The sequence below is a fragment of the Silurus meridionalis genome, chromosome 17 (genome assembly GCF_014805685.1).
Source record: "Silurus meridionalis isolate SWU-2019-XX chromosome 17, ASM1480568v1, whole genome shotgun sequence".
Lineage (NCBI taxonomy): Eukaryota > Metazoa > Chordata > Actinopteri > Siluriformes > Siluridae > Silurus > Silurus meridionalis.
Window position 1 is genome coordinate 28,647,402 of NC_060900.1, and position 26,989 is coordinate 28,674,390.

At 42.7% G+C, this 26,989-nt stretch overlaps 1 protein-coding gene across 3 annotated transcripts in view; it reads left to right on the forward strand.

Annotated features, from left to right (window-relative positions):
- LOC124399388 (N-acetyllactosaminide beta-1,3-N-acetylglucosaminyltransferase 3-like) overlaps positions 1–26,447 on the forward strand; it is a 35,783-nt gene extending 9,336 nt beyond the window's left edge. For 2 of the 3 annotated variants that reach the window (XM_046870246.1, XM_046870244.1), the window contains exons 2-3: positions 22,385–22,415; positions 24,281–26,447. In XM_046870246.1, coding sequence (XP_046726202.1) covers positions 22,391–22,415; positions 24,281–25,446 — 1,191 coding nt within the window. In that variant the 5' untranslated portion in view covers positions 22,385–22,390 and the 3' untranslated portion in view covers positions 25,447–26,447. Of the gene's footprint in view, positions 1–22,384; positions 22,416–22,734; positions 22,931–24,280 lie in introns of those variants that run through there. The other variant, XR_006928225.1, reaches the window with a different exon arrangement.
- Positions 26,448–26,989: the final 542 nt, after the last annotated feature.

A 26,989-nucleotide genomic window follows, 5' to 3' on the forward strand; every position in this document is an offset into this window, starting at 1 on the left:
CCTTGCCTTGTTCTTTACCGACAACACAGACAAGTCAATCGCCCGGATCTGCTCTTGTACAGGAGGGGAAACCTGCACAACTTGTGTACTTACCCTAGCTGAAACTTCCTGAACTTCAGTGACCTCTGGGGGTAAGCTCACCACCTGAACATGGTTAACAGTGCCTACGACCGTGCTAGCGTACATCACTACATCTATTGTACCCACATTAACCACAGGCACATAAGCTGTGCCATGGTGCACGTGGACCAGAGCAGGAGATGCCAACAAACCTGCTGGGAGACCAGAATCTGGAGGCTCAAACAATACTGTACCATTTGAGTACTGGGCAGAGCACGTTACGGCAACCAATTTCATGGTGCCCCCTGGGATGCGACACGCCCGACGTCCACTCACCTTGACTCGACCCCCCTGATCTGAAACTAGCTGGATGTCGATGTGATGACAATGCTGTAAGGCCTGGACAACAGAAATAGGGGCCTGTGACACAACAAAAAGTGTGTCAAAAAGACTGGTGCCATGCTGACCAAAGAGCTCCCGGTAACAGCGGCTTAGGACATTCATTCCCAGAACACCAGGAACCTGAGCCCCAAACCACCGGGAGGATCTCTGACCACCAGCACTCCACACCCTAAGACCACACGCCCACAAAGCTGTACATCTAGTTCTAAATAGCCAATATAAGGAATTGAGACCATTCGCAGCCCGGAGCTGTAACCAATGGCACGACCTAAACTGTTCCTGACCCCACGACCCAAAATTCGCCAAGAAACACTTCTCCGTAATGGTGGACACCATAGAACCAGTGTCCACCAGGCAAGGTACCATAACCCCACCCATACACACGTCAAGTTGCGGACACGTTGACATAAACGAGACATAAAATTGGCATCATTTAGAACACCCGAGCCCGTCTTTTCCCCGACCAAGCTGTGGCCCTGCAGGTCAGCGGGAACTAGTTTTCTGACGGTTGCCTGGACTGTGACTGCCCACCTCTCGATACCGCGGAGGCTGCGCGTACTGGTGGAAAGCGAAAAGGTCTCCGTTCCCCATCACAATCCCTAGCAAAGTGACCAGGCTGCTGACACCGTCTACAAATTATCTGATTAGATCGGGATAATTGCGAACGCTGAGGATTTTGAATTTGAGCCAAACTTTGAGTAAGTTGATTCAATTGTTGTTGTTGCTTTTTCAGCATTTCTCGCAACTCGCCCAATTCGGAAGTCGCCAAATTACTACTTCCCCCTGTGTGCTGATGTCCCTGTACCCCATACTGAATACCCTGAGCGGAAGGAACTGATTGGCTTCGACCACGCGCCCCCCCAGGCATTCCCTCACGTTCCCAGCGAATAGCTTCGCCACGAACATTCAACAACGTAGCAGTGGGTTGGCGGCGGACCAACTGTTTTAATTCACGCCGGTGCACCGTCGCTCACATGCTCAACAAATTGATCTCGCAATAACATATCCGCATTAGGCATACCATGGGGTGATTGACGTTTCACCTTTTCCAGAAGATTCAACAGGGCTAGGGAGAACTCTAACAAGGTCTCCCCACCCTGTTGTTTTCTGGAAAAAAAGGATTCTTGAAGAGCTACGACGAACTCGTGCAACCATACAATTCGCGCAATGCCTTAATAATTTTGTTTGGATCCTCCCTCTCGTCCCTTGGCCGATATCGAATTTCCTCCCTCGCCTCTCCTTCAAATGATCAACCAAAAGAATGCTTGATCAACCAAGAGAGATGGCGAAGACGCATGCAGGCCTGAGCCTCCTCCACCCATTCCTCAATCCTAATGCCTGATCTACCGTTAAATTTCGGACACTTACGATCCCGAGGCACAAACACGAAACAATCTGTTGCAGAGGCAACAGCACCAGTGAGTGGTGGATCTACAACGGGAGACATAGGAGCATTAAATGGGCTAGGTTGCACAATTGGCACTTGCTCCTGTTGCAATCTTTCATTATCTGCCCTTAATTGGGCTACCAATTCTCTCAATTCGCGTAGTTCATCGTCCATAATTGCAAACCCCGCAATCACTTACCACTACTGAGGAAAACTACGAAGCTCAGGATCTACTCACAAAATTGGAGAAAAAATAAACTGCTGCTGCCCAGCTTCTGCAAAATACAAAATATACAAAACACAAATACACAAACAATACCCACGTCTTCTGCACTACACAAAAGATCCTGCCGACTATGCCAGAATGTGGCGAGAGGGTGGGGGCCTAGGGGTGAAAGCCGAACGGCTCGTCACACCCAAGCTCAACTTTATATACTAACCAAGTCGACTACGCCACCTGGGAGGGTTATACCCAGGAAATAGAAGTAAACCCCAGAGTTTATTAGGTCACACAAGTTCGATTCCCTTATTAATGAGTGTAGGCAGGAAACGTGGGCATCGTATAAAACAATACAAAGTTTATTGAAAACTTATTAAAATAGAACGAAAAGAAAATATTCTCAATGGTAAAACGGTCCGTGACAATTACACAAATAACAAAAATAAACAATCGGACACAAAATATTAAACAATAAATTTACACAACTTCCAAATAACAAAACAAAATAGAATCCTTAAATACAGGGCTGGGGTTACCCACCGGAGTGATCAGCACTAATTATCAAAAGCACACTTCCACACACACACACACACACACACACACACACACACACACACCTCACCGTGAACTCAGAGCACCCACTCATACACGTCAAAAGTGTCGTACAGCAAATGTAGAAATAGCACCACCAAAGACCTTTCACCCGTGGGACCCCAGCTCCTGAAAGAAACCAAAAGCAAAATAAATCTCAGACAGAAATGAAGGAAACAGCGAATTAAGGTCACAATTCCACCGTAATATGATGGATAGTCACCAAGCACAATATGATTCACCATATACACCTCTTACAAAGAAAACAATGAAAACTTGATTAAAAGTTTGAGGGAAGCAAAACTCAAAAGGAGCGGCCACGTCGTCCTTAAGCCAGCCCCGATACTTGCATGTTGCTCCACCCCACAGTAGACCAGACAATACCGGTTAAAACAAATCACAAAAGCCAAACGGCAGCAGCAGAAGTCCCTTTTAAATAGTTGTAAACCGAGGTTGTTCACTCGCACGCAGCAAGGGAAAAGTCGAATCGCAGCAATAATCACCCAGGACGAAAATATAATACAAACGATGATACAAGATATAAATGATACAAGTAATTGCACAACTACATGCTGTAATTCCCCCTAACAAACCGAAACAACTTACCAAACGCGGATAGATAAGTTCCTGAAAATCAATTCACCGCTCAGGATACGCAGCCTTCAAATAACCTGCTGTTAAACTGAAGTTCAAGGACTGCACATTACTCACGCCACCTGACACCCGTTAAAGCTAAACATTGCTAAACAACTTCCTCATACCTGCAGGAAGGGCAGTAAACAGATCCAAAACAGCATCCAAGGATACACAAACGAGCCATTAGTGCAACGTGCAACGAAAAACTAATTAGCCAACGCTACATACTAACAGCACATACCTGAAATCACTATAGCAACTGCAAAAGGGGAGGATACGGGCGTGACGCATGCCAGGCTCAAACCAACCCGCTCTAAATAGTGCCTGCTCGCTACTGATTGGTGGTCAGGAGTGTCAATCACCACCTGTATCTCATTCGTTCGGTCACAATCCACCCCCAGCTTTTGCATCGTCGCCCCGACGATGAACTAAACCAAAAGCCCACTCTCTTAACTTTCAGTCTCAAGGACGGAATAAAACCACAGCTGTACTACCCACTATACTAGACACTGTACCTGGTCCCAAGGATCGTGGGAGGTGATGTACATTAGAGTGCTGCCCAGCAGTACTCCTTCCAGTCCTTCTCACCACACTCTCACCCACTGAAGCAAAGTGTAAAGGAGGGTTCATTAGTGGCTGCACATTCAATCTTACCTCAGGGATTTCTTCTGATTCCTGGACTTCACCAGAACCCTGGGGTTCAGACTGAACCATACTCCTAGGTGCTTGCCTACTACTAACCCGCGGTGTTTCAGGTACCAGAACAAACAAATCTCCCTCGTCCAACTCTTCTTCTCGAGGCCGCACAGTTTCCACTAATGGAATGTCCTGCAACATGGGGGGAGGGTTCCTGCCAATCTGAAGTTTCAGCCAAGATCGGTGCACATGCTTTAACTTGCCTAGATCTGTGATTGAATTGTATACACCACACCTCCTTCCTTAGGTGCCTTCACAATCTGGTACACCACGGAGCTCCACAGGTCATGGATTTTGTGTCGACCTCTCACGCTATAGTCACGGAGATATACCAATTGACCCTCCTGCAGTTGTGATTCTCGTACCTGAAGATCGTGCCTGGCTTTTCGGCGTTCAGCAGCGGCCCCCAACCGCTCACGAGCCCCCTCAAAAGCCACCTGCAACCGATCCTGATGCTCCAGGACCCACCGATGAACACTACCTGACTGTGGCTCCTCAACTCTACCAAGCAGGAAGTCCACTGGAAGTCTAGGCTCCTGCCCAAACATCAAAAAATACGGGCATTCTCCCGTAGCTTGGTGAGGAGTAGTGTTGTAGGCGAACAGTACCTGTGGAAGACAAGATGGCCAGTCCCCCTTCCTTGACACAGGCAAGGTGCGCAAAGATTGTGCAGCGTCCGGTTAAAATGTTCACACTGGCCATTTCCAGCAGGGTGATATGGAGTAGTCGTGACTTTTCAACTCCATATAAACAACACAACTGCTTAACAAGTGCCGACTCAAAGTTACGGCCCTGGTCAGAATGAATACGGCCAGGCCCCCAAATTTAGAACCATTCAACAACCAGAACCTGTGCCACAGTCTCAGCTTGTTGATTTCTAGTAGGTACCGCCAAGGTGTATTTGGTGAAAATATCAGTCATGACCAACACATTCTCAAGACCGAACTTGAGGGTTCCAACACAGTAAAGTCCAAGGCCAGAATCTCATTTGGCGTGCAGCCAGCAGGTGTCCCATGAAACTAACAGGGGCAGGCTGGACACCCTTTGCACACTGGCACCTTTCACACTCATGGCACCACCGGCAATGTCAGAGGACATCCCTGGCCAATAACATCGTTGCCACACCAGCTGAGAGGTGCGCTCCACCCCCTGGTGCCCGTGCAGTTGATGTAATTGTGTCAATACCTCCAGTTTCATGGCCACCGGCAATAGCACTTGGAGGACCTCCTCTCCACTATCCGGGCGAAACACCCGGCGATAAAGCACCCCCTTCTTCTCCACCAGACGATTCCACTGCCGAAACAGAAGCACAGCAGACCTAGAAAGTTTCTTACGCTCCTCAGAGCTAGGCAGCAATTTCCGCCTCCAGAACACCAGCAGCTCTCCAATAACTGGGTCAGCCTGCTGCTGAGCCGACATATCACTGATGGAATAACCAGGAAAGGATACAATCTGGTTTACCTGAGTCACCAATCCACCTTGGTTGACTTGACGCAATGCAGCAGGAACAGATACACCTGGGCACAAATCCTGAACTTCCACAGCAGGTGAGTTCTGGCGTGACAAGGCATCAGCATTGTGGATGCTCTTACCTGATCTATACTTAAGCTCAAAGTCAAAGGCTGCCAACTGGGCAGCCCAACGCTGTTCCATGGCACCCAACTTAGCTGAGGTCAGGTAGCTAAGAGGGTTATTATCGGTGTAGACTACACACTTGTGTCCCAGCAGGTACTCCCGGAACTTCTCAGTCATGGCCCACTTGAGCGCAAGAAACTCCAGCTTCATAGAACTGTAGTTTGAAGTATTGCGCTCAGTGGGCCAAAGACCTCGGCTACCATAAGCTATGGGACGCACCTTACCTTGTTGCTCTTGTGAGAGGACCGCCCCTAGTCCCCCATGGCTGGCGTCCACCTCCAGGATAAAAGGAAGTGAAAAGTCAGCATAGGCGAGTACAGGGGCTGTGGTAAGTCTACCTTTTAACTCCTCAAAGCTACTCTGACACTCCATAGACCATGCCTCAGCAAACTCACGGGACCCAGACTTTGACCGCTTTGGGGTTGCCAGCTCTGCCACCAACCTGTGGAGGGGGGCAGCCAGCCTCGCAAACCCCTCCACAAAGCGGCGGTAGTAGCTAGCAAACTCCAAAAATGACCGCAAACCTGCAACACTGGTTGGCTGAGGCCACTGCAAAACTGCCTCAATCTTTCCTGGGTCTGTGGAAACCCCTTCTGAGGAGATCACATGCCCCAGGTACTGCACTTCGTGTTTGAAGAAGGCACACTTGGACAACTTAGACTTCAAACCTTCCCTGTGTAACCGGCTTAAGACTACCTCCATCCGAGCTAGATGTTGGTCAACTGATGAGGAGAAAACAACAATGTCATCAAGGTACAAGAGGAGAGACTGACACTGTTGGTCCCCAAACAACCATTCCATTAATCTCTGGAAGGTGCTGGGAGCGTTGCAAAGGCCAAACGGCATCCTGTTCCATTCAAAGAGCCCAAACGGAGTACAAAACGCTGTCTTAGATCTATCTGCCTCACTAACAGGGACCTGATTGTACCCACTGGCAAGGTCCATGGTAGAAAACCAATGTGCCCCTGCCAGTGAGTCCAACGTCTCCTCGATACGAGATAGAGGGAAGGCATCCTTCCTGGTCTTAGCATTTAAATGATGGTAGTCTACACACATGCGTAGACTGCCGTCCTTCTTCTTAACCAAAACGATGGGCGAAGTGTAAGGGCTGCAGCTCTCTCCAATTACCTGGGCCTCCAAAAGTTGGTTAATGTGAGCCTTTATTACCTCGTACTCTGAAGGAGGAATACGCCTGTACCGCTGGCGCACAGGGACCTCATCTAGTAAGGGGATGTCATGGGAAATAAGATTTGTACATCCCAAATCCCCATCATGTATGGAAAACAGATGAATACCGGTCTAGTAGCACCCTCACCTTGCCTTGTTCTTCCACCGACAACACAGACAAGTCAATCGCCCAGATCTGCTCTTGTACAGGAGGGGAAACCTGCACAACTTGTGTACTTACCCTAGCTGAAACTTCCTGAACTTCAGTGACCTCTGGGGGTAAGCTCACCACCTGAACATGGTTAACAGTGCCTACGACCGTGCTAGCGTACATCACTACATCTATTGTACCCACATTAACCACAGGCACATAAGCTGTGCCATGGTGCACGTGGACCAGAGCAGGAGATGCCAACAAACCTGCTGGGAGACCAGAATCTGGAGGCTCAAACAATACTGTACCATTTGAGTACTGGGCAGAGCACGTTACGGCAACCAATTTCATGGTGCCCCCTGGGATGCGACACGCCCGACGTCCACTCACCTTGACTCGACCCCCCTGATCTGAAACTAGCTGGATGTCGATGTGATGACAATGCTGTAAGGCCTGGACAACAGAAATAGGGGCCTGTGACACAACAAAAAGTGTGTCAAAAAGACTGGTGCCATGCTGACCAAAGAGCTCCCGGTAACAGCGGCTTAGGACATTCATTCCCAGAACACCAGGAACCTGAGCACCCAAACCACCGGGAGGATCTCTGACCACCAGCACTCCACACCCTAAAACCACACACCCACAAAGCTGTACATCTAGTTCTAAATAGCCAATATAAGGAATTGAGACCATTCGCAGCCGGAGCTGTAACCAATGGCACGACCTAAGCCGTTCCTGACCCCACGACCCAAAATTCGCCAAGAAACACTTCTCCGTAATGGTGGACACCATAGAACCAGTGTCCACCAGGCAAGGTACCATAACCCCACCCATACACACGTCAAGTTGCGGACACGTTGACATAAACGAGACATAAAATTGGCATCATTTAGAACACCCGAGCCCGTCTTTTCCCCGACCAAGCTGTGGCCCTGCAGGTCAGCGGGAACTAGTTTTCTGACGGTTGCCTGGACTGTGACTGCCCACCTCTCGATACCGCGGAGGCTGCGTACTGGTGGAAGCGAAAGGTCTCCGTTCCCCATCACAATCCCTAGCAAAGTGACCAGGCTGCTGACACCGTCTACAAATTATCTGATTAGATCGGGATAATTGCGAATGCTGAGGATTTTGAATTTGAGCCACACTTTGAGTAAGTTGATTCAATTGTTGTTGTTGCTTTTTCAGCATTTCTCGCAACTCGCCCAATTCGGAAGTCACCAAGTTACTACTTCCACCTGTGTGCTGATGTCCCTGTACCCCGTACTGAATACCCTGAGCGGAAGGAACTGATTGGCTTCGACCACGCGCCCCCCCAGGCATTCCCTCACGTTCCCAGCGAATAGCTTCGCCGCGAACATCCAACAACGTAGCAGTGGGTTGGCGGCGGACCAACTGTTTCAATTCACGTCGAAGTGCACCGTCGCTCACATGCTCAACAAATTGATCTCGCAATAAAATATTCGCATTAGGCATACCATGGGGTGATTGACGTTTCACCTTTTCCAGAAGATTCAACAGGGCTAGGGAGAACTCTAACAAGGTCTCCCCACCCTGTTGTTTTCTGGAAAAAAAAGATTCTTGAAGAGCTACGTACGAACTCGTGCAACCATACAATTCGCGCAAGGCCTTAATAATTTTGCTTGGATCCTCCCTCTCGTCCCTTGGCCGATATCGAATTTCCTCCCTCGCCTCTCCCTTCAAATGATCAACCAAAAAGAATGCTTGATCAACCGAGGAGAGATGGCGAAGACGCATGCAGGCCTGAGCCCCCCCCCCGTCCTCAATCCTAATGCCTGATCTACCGTTAAATTTCGGACACTTACGATCCCGAGGAACAAAAACGAAACAATCTGTTGCAGAGGCAACAGCACCAGTGAGTGGTGGATCTACAACGGGAGACATAGGAGCATTAAATGGGCTAGGTTGCACAATTGGCACTTGCTCCTGTTGCAATCTTTCATTATCTGCCCTTAATTGGGCTACCAATTCTCTCAATTCGCGTAGTTCATCGTCCAAAATTGCAAACCCCGCAATCACTTACCACCTCTGAGGAAAACTACGAAGCTCAGGATCTACTCACAAAATTGGAGAAAAAAAAGAACTGCTGCTGCCCAGCTTCTGCAAAAACACAAAATATACAAAACACAAATACACAAACAATACCCACGTCTTCTGCACTACACAAAAGATCCTGCCGACTATGCCAGAATGTGGCGAGAGGGGTGGGGGCCTAGGGGTGAGAGCCGAACGGCTCGTCACACCCAAGCTCAACTTTATATACTTAACCAATTCGACTACGCCACCTGGGAGGGTTACACCCAGGAAATAGAAGTAAACCCCCGAGTTTATTAGATCACACAAGTTCGATTCCCTTATTAATGAGTGTAGGCAGGAAACGTGGGCATCGTATAAAAAATACAAAGTTTATTGAAAACTTGAAATTAAAATAGAACGAAAAGAAAATATTCTCAATGGTAAAAACGGTCCGGTGACAATTACACAAATAACAAAAATAAACAATCAGACACGAAATATTAAACAACCAATTTACACAACTTCCAAATAAATAAAACAAAATAGAATCCTTAAATACAGGGCTGGGGTTACCCACCGGAGTGATCAGCACTAATTATCAAAAAGCACACTTACACACACACACACACACACACACACACACACACACACACACACCTCACCGTGAACTCAGAGCACCCACTCATACACGTCAAAAGTGTCGCACGGCAAACGTAGAAATAGCACCACCAAAGACCTTTCACCCGTGGGACCCCAGCTCCTGAAAGAAACCAAAAGCAAAATGAATCTCAGACAGAAAGGAAGGAAACAGCGAATTAAGGTCACAATTCCACCGTAATATGATGGATAGTCACCAAGCACAATATGATTCACCATATACACCTCTTACAAAGAAAACAATGAAAACTTGATTAAAAGTTTGAGGGAAGCAAAACTCAAAAGGAGCGGCCGCGTCGTCCTTAAGCCAGCCCCGATACTTGCATGTTGCTCCACCCCACAGTAGGCCAGACAATACCAGTTAAAAACAAATCACAAAAGCCAAACGGCAGCAGCAGAAGTCCCCTTTTAAATAGTTGTAAACCGAGGTTGTTCACTCGGCGCGCAGCAAGGGAAAAGTCGAATCGCAGCAATAATCACCCAGGACGAAAATATAATACAAACGATGATACAAGATATAAATGATACAAGTAATTGCACAACTACATGCTGTAATTCCCCCTAACAAACCGAAACAACTTACCAAACGTGGATAGATAAGTTCCTGAGAATCAATTCACCGCTCAGGATACGCAGCCTTCAAATAACCTGCTGTTAAACTGAAGTTCAAGGACTGCACATTACTCACGCCACCTGACACGCGTTAAAGTTAAACATTGCTAAACAACTTCCTCATACCTGCAGGAAGGGCAGTAAACAGATCCAAAACAGCATCCAACAGGGACACACACTGAAAAGACAGGCCAAGGATACACAAACGAGCCATTAGTGCAACGAGCAAAGAAAAACTAATTAGCCAACGCTATATACTAACAGCACATACCTGAAATCACTATAGCAACCGCAAAAGGGGAGGATACGGGCATGACGCATGCCAGGCTCAAACCAACCCGCTCTAAATAGTGCCTGCTCGCTACTGATTAGTGGTCAGGAGTATCAATCACCACCTGTACCTCATTCATTCGGTCACACCTGTATCTGCTCAGGCCATTTTTGTTTTCTCCTTGCGAGGCAAGGAACATAGCATAATGCTCAAAATTCGATTAAACCGCTTTGTTACACCATTCCCCATTGGGTGGTATGCTGTAGTGTGTGACTTCTCAACACCAGCAAACTTAAGCAATTTTGCAATGAGCGCACTTTCGAAGTTAGCCCCTTGGTCGTTATGAATATGTGTCGGAAAACCATAGATGCAAAAAACATGATCCCACAACTTCTTGGCTATCTGATTCGCCAACTTAGAAAAAGGTTCAGTAACAACTAATACATCCACGGATCGGTGCTTGCTATCCACAGCACACCAAAAATTCAAACACACCAACTGAAGTCTTAATGTTCTCAAGAGGGGCTAGAGCAGATGGCTCTGGTGTTTTGGCCAATACACACCTCTGACAACATTTGACATACTCCCTAAGATCATACTTTATCCTAGGCCAGTAAAAACGTTGTCGAGCTAACTGGAGGGTTCTCGACTGTCCCTGATGTCCAGCAGGATCATGTACACTGTTTAAAGCCTTAGCTCTAAGATTTGATGGAATTACAAGTTGGAACCTTTTGTGATTGCTTAACGGATCTTTCGAGACGCGATAAACTACTCCGTTTTGCATTTTCAACCTATCCCATTGCTTAAGAAGAGATAAAGTTCCAGCGTCCATTTCAATCATCTCTCACCTTGATGGTCGTTTTTTCAGACTCAAAAAATAAATCACTTTCGAGATTGCTAAATCTGACTCTTGATCTTGTCTGATTTTTTCTAAAGGGATTGCTGAAATAGTATCACACCCAGGCGTTACCATATCCTGAATGGATTGGATTGTCTGCATGGCCCTTAGCTCGGTTACCATTTCCCACTGATCATGATAAGCCTATGACTCACTGTTTTTGCAAAAGGATCACAGCTGAAGGCATCAGCTACAATGTTCTTGCTCCCAGCAATATTTTTAAGATCAAAAGTTTAAGCAGCAAGCTTGGATACCCAGCTTTGTTCACAAGCATTGAGTTTAGCATTAGTTAGTATATAAGTGAGTGGGTTATTGTCAGTCCATACCGTGAACATGTAATTTTAACCAATGGCTGAATTTTTCTCATACTCTCCACTTTAAGGCTAGAAACTTAAGCTTATGTGCTGAATACCTCTTTTGAGAGTTACTTAGAGTCTTGCTTGCGAATGCAATGGGGCGTGCTTTCTCCTCCCCAGGCGGTATCTGTGATAGCTCAGCCCCGAGTCCATCTAGAGATGCATCAGTTGACAAAATTACCGGAAGAGAGAAATCAGGATGTGCTAGAACCACAATCTGCAATAAGCTCTCTTTCAGTTTAGAATGGGCCGCATCACACTCGGGAGTCCAGTCAGTTGATTTTAACTTCCCATAAGGGCCTGCCCTAATCCCAGTTTTGATCTTTTTCTTTCTTTTCTGTCCAGCTGTCAAAGAAAGCAACAGTTTGGCTATTGAGGAACAACATGGGATGAAATGCTGATAATAGAGAATCATGCCCAAAACAGACTTAATCCTTCAGACAGATAGAGTACACCCATCCTCTTTCATGAGGTCCTCTTTTGACAATTTGGCCGTTCCCATTAATTACGTGACCTAAAAATTTCACAGATGCTTGCATGAAATGTCACTTTTTCAGACTTAACTTGAGGTTGTTATCCCTCAACTGTCGAAAGACTATCCTCAGCCTCTGCAACACTGCCTTCTCATCAGGTGCAAACACCAATTCTTCCTTTTGGCTTCTCCCATTGGGGGTCACCACAGCGGATAATCCATATTCATAATCTGCATGTTCGATTGGCACGTTTTTACTCTGGATGCCCTTCCTAACGCAACCCTCCCCAGTGTTGTGCTAGTTACAAAAAAAAGTAACTAGTTACAGTTACTCGTTACTTTATTCAAAAAGTAACTCAGTTACATTGTTGATTACTTACACCAAAAAGTAATGCGTTACTGTTAAAAGTAACTTTTTAGTTACTTTTTTAAAGAATGTTCATTGAGTTGCTGGAGGTGCTGCTATCGCAGTAGATACGACCTTCGAACCAGAAAGACACAGCTTACATTTGACTAAAATTTTTTTGTATTTATACTCAACTAAAGTGAAATAATGATCATATTTCCACTTTGAGAAACTTGTCTTGCTCTCCTCGACTTGCCATTACTGCCGCACAGACCTGAATAAACGGAGACACGCCCACAGTGCGTCTTCTACCTGTTTACAGTGGTTCATCCACCAATCCTACAATGCGACGCTGCTGTAAACAGGTCAGACTGTAGGCTACACTTCAGCCCAAATTCATTAATTTAAAAAAGTAATGGGTAACGAACCATACGGTAATGGTAACGAAGTTACTTTATTTAAAAACACACGTAACAGTATTAGTTACTGTCAAAAGTAACTTCGTTACAGTAATTCGTTACTGCCCAACACTGACCCTCCCCATTTATCCAGGCTTGGGATCGGCACTAAGAGGCATCCTATTGTTTTCATGAAGGCCCTACTTTTTATATTCTTTAGACATGGGGATGTTATAGAAACCTGATGTCAGATCCATAGCGCTGAAGAGAGCGTTTCCACCTAAGGCAGCAAGGCAGTCTGATTGATGAGGGAGTGGTTGTGCATCCTTGATGGTTCTAGTGTTCAGCCATCTAAAGTCCGTACAAATTCTTAAACTACCGTCTCTCTTCCACACAAAAACCAGGGGCGAAGCATATTCACTCAATGACTTCCAAATTATTCCCTGCTTTTCCATTTCTGAAAGAACTTGCCGTAATTTCTGATAGTGAGCGGGTGGTATCCAATGGTACAAAAGTCAGAATGGACATTTATCAGTATCAGGCAAATGCAATTCCAAATCTACCACAGCATGACATGAGTACACATCTGCCAAATTACAGTTCGTTTTTAGGGTGATCGGTTTGTCTGAAAGGTTGACAACTTTCAGAGGAACCCAGCGATCTCCCCATAAAGGTGTAATGACGCAGCCAATGATAATGTTCCGAGGCATAATTCGGGGAGGAGTGGCCTCTACAATTACGGTGCTTCCTGGCAACATGGCAGTATTACTTGGCAACTTTCCCCAAACAAGGTGTTCTTTTTTTGCCACTAATGTGACCACTTGAAAAAGCCTAACAATCCCACCTTATCTGGTGGGTCACTACCCCTCCAACAGCAAGTATTTGCCATAACAACTAAAAAACGTTTGCATGATGAAGATGGTTTTGAAGCACTGTTGAACAGAGTTCTCCAATGATCACTGTTGGCTTTCATTAGACTCATGAGAAACTTCACCACATTGGTTCTGATGATTAAATCATCCTTTTGCCCTGGCACAACCAAGACTGGTACCAAGCATCTCACACCATTTACTTTAAGCTAAACTTCTTATATGCATTTCAGCTTTGTTGCTTTACATCCACATCCCACAAACATTATTTCCTGTGTCAGTGGTGTGGGCTTCGGCAACACATTATCTCTGAGCATTCTGCTGTCTACTGCTTCACTGAAAGTACAAGCCATGGATCCAGAGTCCAACATTCCCATCATTCGAAATTTATCATTCACATAGACAGGTGCATAGAACAACTCATCAAATACTTCCAAGGTTTGCATATTCTGCGCAATCAACTTGATTTGGGTCAGAGTTTGCGCACATGCACTTTCCTAAACTTTCTTAATGTCTGTAGTACTGAGGGTTCTTTCTGTTCCACCCACACATCCCCTCTTCAGGTGTGGGCTGACTATTTTAAATGCGATAACCCTTAAAAGGGCTGTACAGTCTGACTGTCAGTACTTGATTGAATGTTCACACAATTCCTTTTTATATGGCCAGATTGGAAACTAGCCAAGCAAGGCAGAGTCGCTGCCATTAGCAAAGTGACAAAGTGGAATGCTCATGAGCGCCACATACTTTACATTCTCTAATAGATGAATGACTTGGCCCAGAGAACTTTGCCTCTACCTGACTATTCTGAGTTAGAGCACGATCAAGTAAACTGATGTGTCTTTATACAATTATCATCATTCTGTAAGGATAGAGTACTAGCATTAGCATCATCAGGCATCACAACAGGGAAATCTCCTGTGGTGGCATTCCCCTCCCTACATGACTGGGTATTAGCTGTGACATCACGCTTGGACCTAACTACTGACTGTTCCTTTTGCTCAAGCTAATATCTGTCTAGATGTTCTTGTACCTTGCTTGCTGTCCACTTAGCTGATGCTTTTAAACGGAAAATCGCTGTCAAAGATGGGTCTGGGCAATGTTTGACAAACATCATGGCTGCTTCTTGGCATGGGTAATCCATCTGTCGCCAGAGCCTAATCGAAGCCTCTTCTGCAATATTCGCGGCCTTATTCAAACAAACCCAATATTCTACTGGATTTTCTCTGGCAACAGGTACTGTGCTGTAGAAATCCGCTAAGGACATCTAAGAAAATCTGGCTTTGCTAAAATGCTGTTTTAGAATATCAAATATCACTTTGGGATTCTATGAGGGTCTCAGTGAAGTGTTACTAGGAAGAGTAATTCTAACGTTGTCTTTAGCTTTACCCATCAGTCTCGAAAGGATTTCATGATAATGCTCTGATGTTGGTATACCCCTTTTCCGCAAGAAAGTGTCCATTAGTTCCCCCCACTCAGGCTCCGTTACTTCAGACTGCATGACTAGTTTAACTTCTGTCAAATTAAGTGAGGGTATTTCTGAGAAATACTGACTTGCACTTAAACTATGAGTCTGTGCACCACTGGTGTCCCTCTCTCAATTTCTCCTTTCACTTTGAGTAGATATTATTTTTAGTCCTACTACTTGAGCGATGTGTGTTACAAGGTCATGTCATGCCACATCTTTTAAATCCGAGCTAACCGATAATGGATTACTTCTTAACTGTTCAAGTGTCTGTTCAATTATTCGAGTAGAGCAAAATCACAATCTTCGTTCAACACTACCCTTCCCTACACCAGGTGTAGATACACAATCACCCAAAAATCTCCCTGTCCAAAAACTTGAATTTACATAACCCCTTTAGCATTTAGACTCTCTGTATTAAAACAATGATCCATCTCTGTTCAATAATGTACAAATTACTAAACAAAGAATACATTTTCAATTAACAACCTTATCTAGACATCAGCATGAAAAAAATAATTTTAAGAATCTAAAAAGAGAAGGGCAAGGGGAAAAAAAAGAAAAAAGTAACGGTGCTAATCTCTTAGCAAAGTATCCAGTTTCTTAGCAATGCACTAACGTGTGTTAATGTTCGTTGGAACCTCCACTCTCCTCCACTTCTACTTTCCCTGCCGTCTCTGTAGACATCTTTCTTCTCTCCTTCTTCTCCTTTGGCAAACAGCAGCCCAATTTCCACCAGTACCCTGTTGATTAACAATACCTGTTGTGGTCGTTGGTAATCCAGACCTCGACCGATCCGGTATGAAATTCCGGTATGAAATTCTTATCGCATATTTGATTTGGTGCATGTTTTACATTTACATTTACATTTAAATTTGCGGCATTTAGCAGACGCCCTTATCCAGAGTGACATACAAAAGTGCTTTGAGTCTCTAGTAATGAATAAATCTACACTGGTATGCAAGTTTACAAACTTAATATAAATATAGCCCTTCTACAAGCTTGGAAAGTGCTAATTTAAGTGTTTCAGGAAGATGAAGGTCTTCAGTCGTCTAGGGGAAGTTCATTCCACCACCTCGGTGCCAGAACAGAGAAGAGCCTTGAAGTGTATTTTATGCTGGATGTCCCTCATAACACAACCCTCCACATTTATCTGGGTTTGAGACCGACACTCATTACTTGTTTAAACCTTTAACTGTCTACACTCCAATGTGAGATCTTTCCTGCTCTAATTCTGGTCCTTTAGTTTTTCATTCTACCTGTTTATGTTCTATGGGTGATCAGGATTTTTCTTCCTTTCTTCTTTCTATGCGCCAGAACTTTGGAATTCTATCCCTGTTGAGATTAGACAAGCTGAATCTTTTAGTGTTTTAAAAGTTTTTTTCAGGACAGATTTGATTAGATTTTTCATTTTTTGTTATGTTTATTTATTTATTTCATTTTTATTTCCTATATTAATGTGTGGAAAGTAATTTGAGATATAGCTTTTATATAAAATGTAAAAAAAAAAAGATTATTATTATTATTATTTCTATAAATATAGGTTATGCTGAAGTGGTGCCACACAAAAACGACTAAAAAAGACAGTGTGGGAGAGCTGACGGTTCGGGGAAAGGAAAACCACTCAGGGCAGGATCAGTTCTGAATTAGAATTATTTCTTATATTTTCTGAATGATCAGTGCTAAAGACACAATCTCGCAGGCACACACACCCCTGGCACACCCTCTCGCTCCTCTTTTATGCTCCCCCTGATCACTGCTAGAGAGAGAACATTCATTAGTCACAATTCCCTTGAGTAAAATTAAAAGTTTCCCCAAGTGGAAAAAGTACAAAATAGCAACTTAGTACAGTAACTAACTACATTTACTTTATTACTGCTCACCACTGGAAATAACATTTATGAAATGCATCAGTCAGGATTTTGGCCACAACATAGCACAAAGACGGCACTGGTTAAAATGATAAATGACCTGCTATTGGTCTCTGATCAGGGTTTTGACACCTCACTTGATCTGACGTGCAGCTTTTGACACCACTGATCATAATCTACTGCATTCTAGACTAGAATGCTCTGGTCTTATTAGACTGATCTCTATCAATTTGTTCATGTAAATCATGTAACAGCTATGAGCCCTTTCCTGTTTGCAGTAGTGATGGACAGGTTGAAGGACGAGGTCAGACAGAAGTCTGTGTGGACTAGGATGTTTGTGGATAATATTGATATTTGTGGTGAGATTAGGGAGCAGGTGGAGAAGATCCTGGAGAGGTGGAAGTACACGCTCTCTCCTCTCTCTCTCTCTCTCTCTCTCTCTCTCTCTCTCTCTCTCTCTCTGATAATTGTAATGTAATAATCACACACACACACACACACACACACACACACACACACACACATACACACACACACGCAGTCTCATGGTTAAGGTTTTACTCTTCACTTGTCTGGTTTGAGTTTACTGGATGTTCTGCAGGTAAATCAGTTTTACTTCATGTTTATTTCACTGTGTGTGTTTGTGTGTGTAATTATTACATATTTATTTTTTTATAATTTAGTTAAAGCTTTACATGTGCACTTTTGATTGAATCTGATTTTAATTTCTGATTAAACACAAAAAAAGTAATAAAGAAATAACTGAAGTAATAAATAAAGTAAATAATTTCCAGAATTAAATTTTTTTTTCCAGAATTAAAGCAATTATGATTAATTTATTGATCAATGATGATTAATATTATTATGATGTTAAAAACATTAAAGCATCTGAAAGAAAGCTGCACAGAAGCAACGCTGATAACTCCATCGTAATCTTCATTAACATCATCTCAATTATTATTATTATTATTATTATTATTATTATTATTATTATTATATTATCATTATTAATAGTATTATTATTAATATTATTATGTTTTGAATATTTTTCATGGTATTTTAACTCTACTAAACAAATGCACATTTAATTTGACCACAAAATTTGGAGATCCACGTTTCAAATAATCGCATTACAGAACTGGATTTTACTGACGTTACAAAGGTAGATTATATATAATTATATTTACAATTTATAAACTGCCTTGAATAATTAAGAACCAGTTTTTCACATTCTCTGAAATGTATGGGTGCAATTACACATATTTATGCGTCAGTTTGTGTGTGTGTGTGTGTGTGTGTACATGGTTGATGCTGTTGCTGACTAAGATTCTTTTCAAACACATTATGAGTATAAGACAAAGCATTCTTTTATTTTGGAATTGATTTAATTATTCTCTTCCTTTTCTTCCTCTCGATTCATTCTAAGATAAGATATAAGTTTATTTGTCCGACAGTGGGGACATTTTTTTCTCCTTTTTTAATTTGTTAATGTGGGTGTTTTATCTAAATGGGTTTTCGTACTTCACATATCAGAGGAAACCAGTTTAGATACCATACATAGCTTAGATATATATGTAACCACTGATGGTTATACCACTGTCAACTTGTTGTTGATTATACAGTATATATATATATATATATATATATATATATATATATATATATATATACAGTGAGGAAAATAAGTATTTGAACACCCTGCTATTTTGCAAGTTCTCCCACTTAGAAATCATGGAGGGGTCTGAAATTGTCATCGTAGGTGCAGAGAGACATAATCTAAAAAAAAATCCAGAAATAACAATGTATAATTTTTTAACTATTTATTTGTATGATACAGCTGCAAATAAGTATTTGAACACCTGAGAAAGTCAATGTTAATATTTGGTACAGTAGCCTTTGTTTGCAATTACAGAGGTCAAACATTTCCTGTAGGTTTACAACAGGTTTGCACACACTGCAGGAGGGATTTTGGCCCACTCCTCCACACAGATCTTCTCTAGATCAGTCAGGTTTCTGGCCTGTCGCTTGGGTTTAGGTCTGGAGAAGCTGTGGTCAGTATCTATACAAAGTGCTCCAAAGAAGGAACAGTGGTGAACCGGTGACAGGGCCTTGGGTCCAATCAAACAGATGAGCTCCTGAAGCTCAAATTGCTGAAGAAGTTCATGCTGTTAATGCTTGATGGGTCAGGATTGTTTTGGCAGCATATATATATATATATATATATATAAACAAATAGCTCTTACAAAACCAAATTGTGCAAAGCAGATGGTATAGGATGTCACTGCAAAATGCTGGGGCATGTTGGTGAAGTGTGCGCTCAAGTCAATAACATTGTCACCAGGAAAGCACCTCCACACTATCACACATCCTCCTCTAGATAGATAGATAGATAGATACAACTTTATTGTCATTGCATTGTACAGGTACACAGCAACGAAATGCAGTTTAGCATCTACCAGAAGTGCAAAATGTAGCAGTCGTGCAAAAGTGCAGATAAATATCTAGCATATTTACAGTGCAGATAACTATCTGGCATATTTACAGCAGTGGTATATATATGAAGTATATACAGTGAATAAATATAAAGGCTATTTCAGTGCAGAGATGTGTGGACATTCAGAAGTACAGTGAATAAATATAAAGGTGTACAGTAATTAAGAAAAATGTGCAGAAATGAAAGGTTACAAGATCACAAGATTATAGCATTAAGGAGTAGCAAGCTGAATAAACAGTCTACTATATATAAAAAAAATATATATATAAATATATACACATACATTATATACACAGATGAATGTGAAATGTTGGGCAGAATGTACAGTAATGATAAATATACATACAGATATAAAAAGTGCAGATGTAATGAGGAGTGAAAAGATATAATATGAAGTATGTACATGTATTGTACAGAGGTTATATACAGACTTTTGTTTATGTTTGTTTTGTAGTGATTTAGCGGTGTAGTGTTGAGTTCAGTAGTGTGATGGTGGATGGAAAAAAACACAGTGGAGCCTCCGTACCATGCAGTGATGGAGTTGGTCAGGATGCTCTCAATGATGCAGCGGTAGAAGCTCGTTAAAATCCCCGGGGACAGATGAGATTTCTTGAGACTTCTCAAGAAGTACAGGCGTTGTTGTGCTTTTTTTACCAGAGCTGACGTGTTCTGCTGCCAGGACAGATCCTCAGAGATGTGAACTCCCAGGAACTTAAAGCTGGAGACTCGCTCTACCTCGGTTCCATTGATGTTGACTGGTAGATGTCTCCTGCTGTTGGATTTCCGGAAGTCCACAATGAGCTCTTTGGTCTTTGTGGCGTTGAGAGTCAGGTTGTTGGTGGCACACCATGCTGCCAGATTACGGATCTCTTCCTGTAGGCCGATTCGTCGTTGTTGTCGATCTGGCCGACCACGGTGGTGTCATCTGCATACTTGATGAAGATGTTGGAGTTATACAGAGGAGCACAATCGTGGGTGAACAGGGAGTAGAGCAGTGGGCTCAGAACACAGCCCTGCGGTATGCCAGTGTTCAGAATTAGGGTTGAGGATACCTGGTTTCCCAACCTGACAGATTGAGGTCTGTTGGTGAGAAAGTCCAGAATCCATCTGCAAGTGGAGGTGCAGATACCCAGTTCACTGAGCTTAGTGATCAGTACAGTGGGGAGGACTGTATTGAACGCAGAGCTAAAGTCAATGAACAGCATTCTGATGTACGTGTTGCTTTTATCCAGGTGGGTGAGAGCAGAATGAAGAGCTGTGGAAACTGCATCCTCTGTTGACCTGTTCGGGCGATAGGCAAACTGGTATGGGTCCAGTGTGGGTGGTAGGCCCGCAGTGAGGTGATTCAGGACCAGTTTCTCAAAGCACTTCATAGCAATGGGGTGAGTGCAACCGGGCGAAAGTCATTCAGGCATTTAGCAGCTGAGTGCTTAGGCACTGGTATGATAGTAGTGGTCTTCAGGCATGTAGGTACCATGGCTTGGGCCAGTGACAGGTTGAAAATGTCAGTAAAAACCTGTGCCAGTTGTCCAGCGCATGCTCTGAGAACACGTCCCGGTATGCCGTCCGGGCCAGCTGCCTTTCGTGCATCCACTCTGCTGAACACTGAATAGACGTCCGTTGTTGAGATTGAAAGTGGGCTGTAAGCAGTAGCAGAGTCCGTGGTTGGTGTAAAATGTCCTGTGCTTTGGTCAAAATGAGCAAAAAAGTGATTAAGTTCGTTCGGTTGGAAGGCACTACTGGTTAGTTGAGCTGTGGGTTTGTAGTCCGTGATTGACTGGATGCCTTTCCACATGCGTCTGGGGTCAGAGTTGTGGAAGTGCTCTTCTATGTGGCGTTTAAATGTGTGCTTTGCTTTCCTGATGCCCCTTTTCAGGTTGGACCTGGCTCTGTTGTAGTCCTCCGCACTGCCAGATTTAAAGGCAGCATCTCTTGCTTTCAACAGGAGACGGACTTCAGAGTTCATCCACGGCTTCTGGTTAGGAAAGCATTTCACGTGTTTGACAGTAGTGACATTGTCAATGCACGTGTTAATATGGTCCAAAACAGATGATGTGTAACTGTCCATGTCTGTGTGAGAGTCCAGTGTGGCCTGTGAAGCGAACATGCTTTACAGTGGAAACCACACATCATTCCTCAGATTTAATATGAATTTCTTGTGTTTCATGGGCCAAGCAAGTCATTTCTTCTTGTTGATCTTGCAAAGTAATCCATGAAGGCCTGACTCCATTATAAGTGCTAAGTTTTCCAGGCTCTGAGGCTGGTAATTCTAATGAATTTATCCTCTGCAGCAGAGGTAGCTCTTCCTGGGATGGTCCTCATGTGAGCCTGTTTAATCATTGTGTTTGATGTTTTGGAGACGGCATAATTTCTTACCATAATATGGATTTGTACAGTAGCTGTAGTGATATTGACTCTGTACACACACTTTCATCTGCACATGACAACCGATGCTCTAAAGCACATTAAGAAGGCAATAAATGTCACAAATAAACTCTTGATAAGACGCACCTCTGACCTGAAACCCATTCCAGGTGATGACCTTATGACAATAATGAGGTGCCATTAATTTTGTGTGTGTGTGTGTGTGTGTGTGTGTGTGTGTGTGTGTGTGTGTGTGTGTGTGTGTGTGTGTGACTCACTTGAATATTTGATTACATTTGTGGATGTTAATGTAAGGTGTAAATGTGTTGCAGGTGAAGATGATGGAGCTGAAGAGAAGTTACAGTAAGCATCACAAATTCTATCAGTGCAGATTTTCTAATGCTTTCTCACAACAATCCTAACATAACTTTGTTAATTAACTCTTTTATATTTATTAACTTTTACCAAAAGAGCTTATGGACAGGTTTTAGGAGTATCTCATTCATATCAATCATACCCAATCACACACACACACACACACACACACACACACACACACACACACACACACATTACCACACTGTGCTGCTATGCTACTAATCCCAATGCTTAAGAAGTATAACAGAGACGTGTCAAAGAAGTGCAAGGAAGTTCTTTTGGGGTATTTCCTGTATCATTCCAGCTATGAGCGGCCGTCTAGATTCTTAGTACTGCTGAGGTGCAGGCCTGGACTAAAGCCATATGGATTCAGGGTGGCAGATCTCTTGCTACATGCATGTGCTTCCTGGAGCTGTTCCAACATATCTTTGATCACTCTCCAGATGGAAAAATGGCAAGCAACAACTTTTTATGCAGACACAAGGCTCCTGTAGAGTCACAAAATTAGTATGCAGCAATGAAAATGTAACTCTTGACCTATTATACCTATTATAGCTTAACTGTGAACTAAGTGATACAGTTAATGAATGATGTGAGAAGGAAACATCAGAGGAAGGTTTCTACTGTGGGGGAAACTAATTATTCCTGGTCTTATGGACAAATCACTTGATGGTCCAGTCAGTGTCATGAACAATGTATTGAAGCCCAGCAAAGACAAACATGATTAAACTAAATCATATTATACCAGATACTCCAAGAACTCCAGGAAATGTTTCAAAGATCAAAGCAAGTAACATTCCTTCTGTAGGTCCTATGACAATCCTGAAAGAAACCCAAGCTCCACCTTAAAGGCTTTTTTTTTGTTTTTGTTTTTTTTACAAAAAATACTCTGTGCAACTGAACAAAACTATGATGAGGGTAATAGAAATCTCTTGGCTGTTGCACTCGCTTTGGAGGAATTAGAATTCACCGAGCATCCCTGTCATACTTATCGACAACAAGAACCTTGAGAAATCGAGTTCAGCCGAAAGTATGAACCCATGACAAACACATTGTTTTTTTATCGTTTAAATTTCACCCTTTTCTACCTGCATGGATCCAAGAATGTTGAAGTTTAAATGTTGTCAATTCTTCCCCATCATGGATGATTGGGGTCTTAGAACGGGAGGTAGACCAGGCGTTGGCATGACTTCCCTCAGTACAAATCCCCAATGCATGCCCAGTGTAAAACATTTTGTCCCAGACTCACAGATTTGTGCCCAACTCATATGATTCATATGATTGCTTAGGTCCATGTGGAGTTTATATATATATATATATATATATATATATATATATATATATATATATAAGATATATATGAGATGTCCTCTGAAATTGGAAACTGGTTGTGTTTTGACCAAACCTTTTATACAAGTCAGTACTAATAAGCTGTTGTAAAAAATGATTCAATTATTATATAAAGGAAAAACTCAAAGCAGAGAGGAGATTGAGGAGAATGAAGCATTTCTGTTTCTCATCTTGCGTCATGTGGTGCATTAAAATCTTTCCTCCTTTGGAATTTGATCAATAGATTGTTTAAATTGACGTGCTGGGTGAATTTGGATATCTTGAATATCAAACAATTTAATTTAATTCTGCTTAAATAAAAATAAGACGCTCATGAATTTACTCACTTTCGATCCAATTCAGTAATATGATCCAATCTTCTCATCACCACCTTCTTTCATGTCTCTAACATCACTGACCTTCTTCACTCTGCTGAGAGAAATTCATGTTTTCTGGTGTTTCATTTTTACCTCTGGATTTAATTGTGATTCATTTTCTTTATTCTGGATTCTTTCTTTCAGATTGCAGGAGAAAGAGCTGGAAGCTGAGAGTGGCTGCTTTGATCACCATGACAAGTCTGTTTGTGTTCATGATCCTGCGATTTAACAACCAGAACAACAAATCACAAAACACGCTTAGCAAAACAAAATCTAATTCAGAACATCTGGCATCTCCAGATGTGCTCCTGAGTTCTACCTACAAATGTGAGACAAACTTGTCTGCATCAAACATCTCCGGCTTTTCCACTTTCCCAAAGCGCACCCAAGACTTCCTGTTTTACCGGCACTGTCGGCATTTCCCCATGCTGCTCAACGTTCCCGGGAAGTGCGGTGGTCCTGAGAACTCTGCTGATGTTTTTCTGCTGCTGGTCATCAAAAGTTCTCCACCTAACTACGAAAGGCGAGAGGTTCTGCGCAAAACGTGGGCGTCCGAGAGACTTGAGAATGGTGTCTGGATCCGCACTGTGTTCTTATCTGGAACTACAGGACAGAGCTTCGAGAAGGAACGACTGAATAAACTCTTGGAGATGGAGAACCGTGAGAACCAGGACATTATTCAGTGGGATTTTGAAGATTCCTTTTATAACCTCACACTGAAGCAGGTCTTGTTCCTGGAGTGGATGGAGAAGTTCTGCCCAGATGTGCACTTTCTCCTTAATGGAGATGATGATATTTTTGCCAACACAGACAACATGGTGCAGTATCTCAAAGGGTTAGATGATAACGATGGAAGTAAACACCTGTTTACTGGAGCCGTAAACCTGTTAATGGAGCCGATCCGAGAACCTGGCAGTAAATACTACGTCCCTGTCCAAATCTATGCATTAGACAGTTATCCTCCATACTGCGGAGGAGGCGGCTTTCTGTTGTCACGTTTTACTTCTAGAATCATCTACAACATGTCTCACTCCATCGCTCTGATCCCCATAGATGATGCTTACATGGGAATGTGTCTGGAAAAAGCTGGACTTAAACCCGTTTTCCATATTGGAGTGAAGACCTTCGGCCTGTACATCCCCTCTGACAAGCTGGACTTGTACGATCCGTGCTACTACCGTGAGGTTCTCCTGGTCCACAGGTTTCTTCCACACCAAATCTTTATTATGTGGCATGAAATTCATCGGGAAGATTTGGTTTGTGGAAGGAAAGGATTTTCCGAGCAGATTGTCACCATGTCCAAGAACTGAATGGAGAACTGGCAGGAAGCACAAAACTTTCAGACACTGTTTATTCTCAGAAATCAAACTAGATAGATAGATAGATAGATAGATAGATAGATAGATAGATAGATAGATAGATAGATAGATAGATAGATAGATAGATAGATAGATAGATAGATAGATAGATTTTTTATTGTCATTGCACAGGGTAAAACAAAATGAAGTGTCAGTCCTTATGGTAGAAGTCTGTGAATTGTGTAAACATAAGTGCATGTAAAGCAAATATTTCCAAGAATTTTCTGATGGTGTTTCTTTATATTCAGTTCTCTAATTTTCTAAGGTAGAAGGAAATTTTCCTGGATGTTCCTGTTTCTGCATGATGTGATGCATCTGAAGCGTCTCTGCATAGCAGCAGGAGCTGAATAGTTCTTCCAGGGAGTGCAATAAGCAGCTGATGATTTTTTAAAAGGTGTTGATAATTCTCTGAACGGCTTTCCTCTCTGCTGCGGATCATCTGGTGTACCATACGGTGATACAGTACGTCAGAATGCTCTCAATAGAGCAGCGATAGTGAGACAACAGCAAATCCTCATGGAACTTGTTTTAATTAGGAGTCCTCAGGAAGTCGAGTCACCATGTGCGCTGTATACCAATGCTGTAGTGTTTCTAGACAGTTGGGACTACTTCAGCATATATGTACTCAAGAACCTGAAAGTGAAGACCTTTTCCAAACAATCACTATTGATGTAGATCGGATAAGTACAGTGCTATTGTATGCATACATAAGTCTATGCTAAGTTCCTTTGTTCCTTTGGTGTTTAGAATGTTTTCAGTGCAACACACACAAACCTGCACATTGTACTGTTTTAAAATATATCAACTGCTTTTTTTTTCTGACCAATCACAAGCCAGAACTCCACAGGCACCTGGGAACATAACATGTTTTAGGGACCTAAAAGTGTTTATACTCAATAATCCTGGGGTTGTTGAGGTACATGTAACAAAAAATAGATTTCTTCTTTTCCTTCTCTTTCTTTTTTATCTTCATTTTATTATCATTATCATTATTATTATTATTATTATTATTATTATTATTATTATTATTATTATTATATTGCTATTATGTTTTCCCAGATTAATGTTTTTTAATGTTCTTTTTTTTTTGTTAGATCTGTCTATCTATAATTCACTTTTATTTCACTAATTTTCTGCATACTTTCAAGTCAAGTTTATTTCTATTGTGTTTCACAACAGTTTCAAAGCAGCTTTAAAAAATTTAAGAAAGAAGGTGAATGATGTGTGTTTATCCCTGATGAGCAGCGGTGGAGACTGTGGCAAGGAAAAACTCCCTTAGATGTTATGAGGAAGAAACCTTGAGAGGAACGATCATCATCATTACAATAATTTGCATTTATTTTTCTATTATAATTACTGGTTCATGAACATGTAATGAAGTACCACACACACACACACACACACACACACACACACACGTATGCACGTACACACACACACACACACGCACACACCATAACTATTAGAAAATACAGTAAAACCATTTTTACCACCA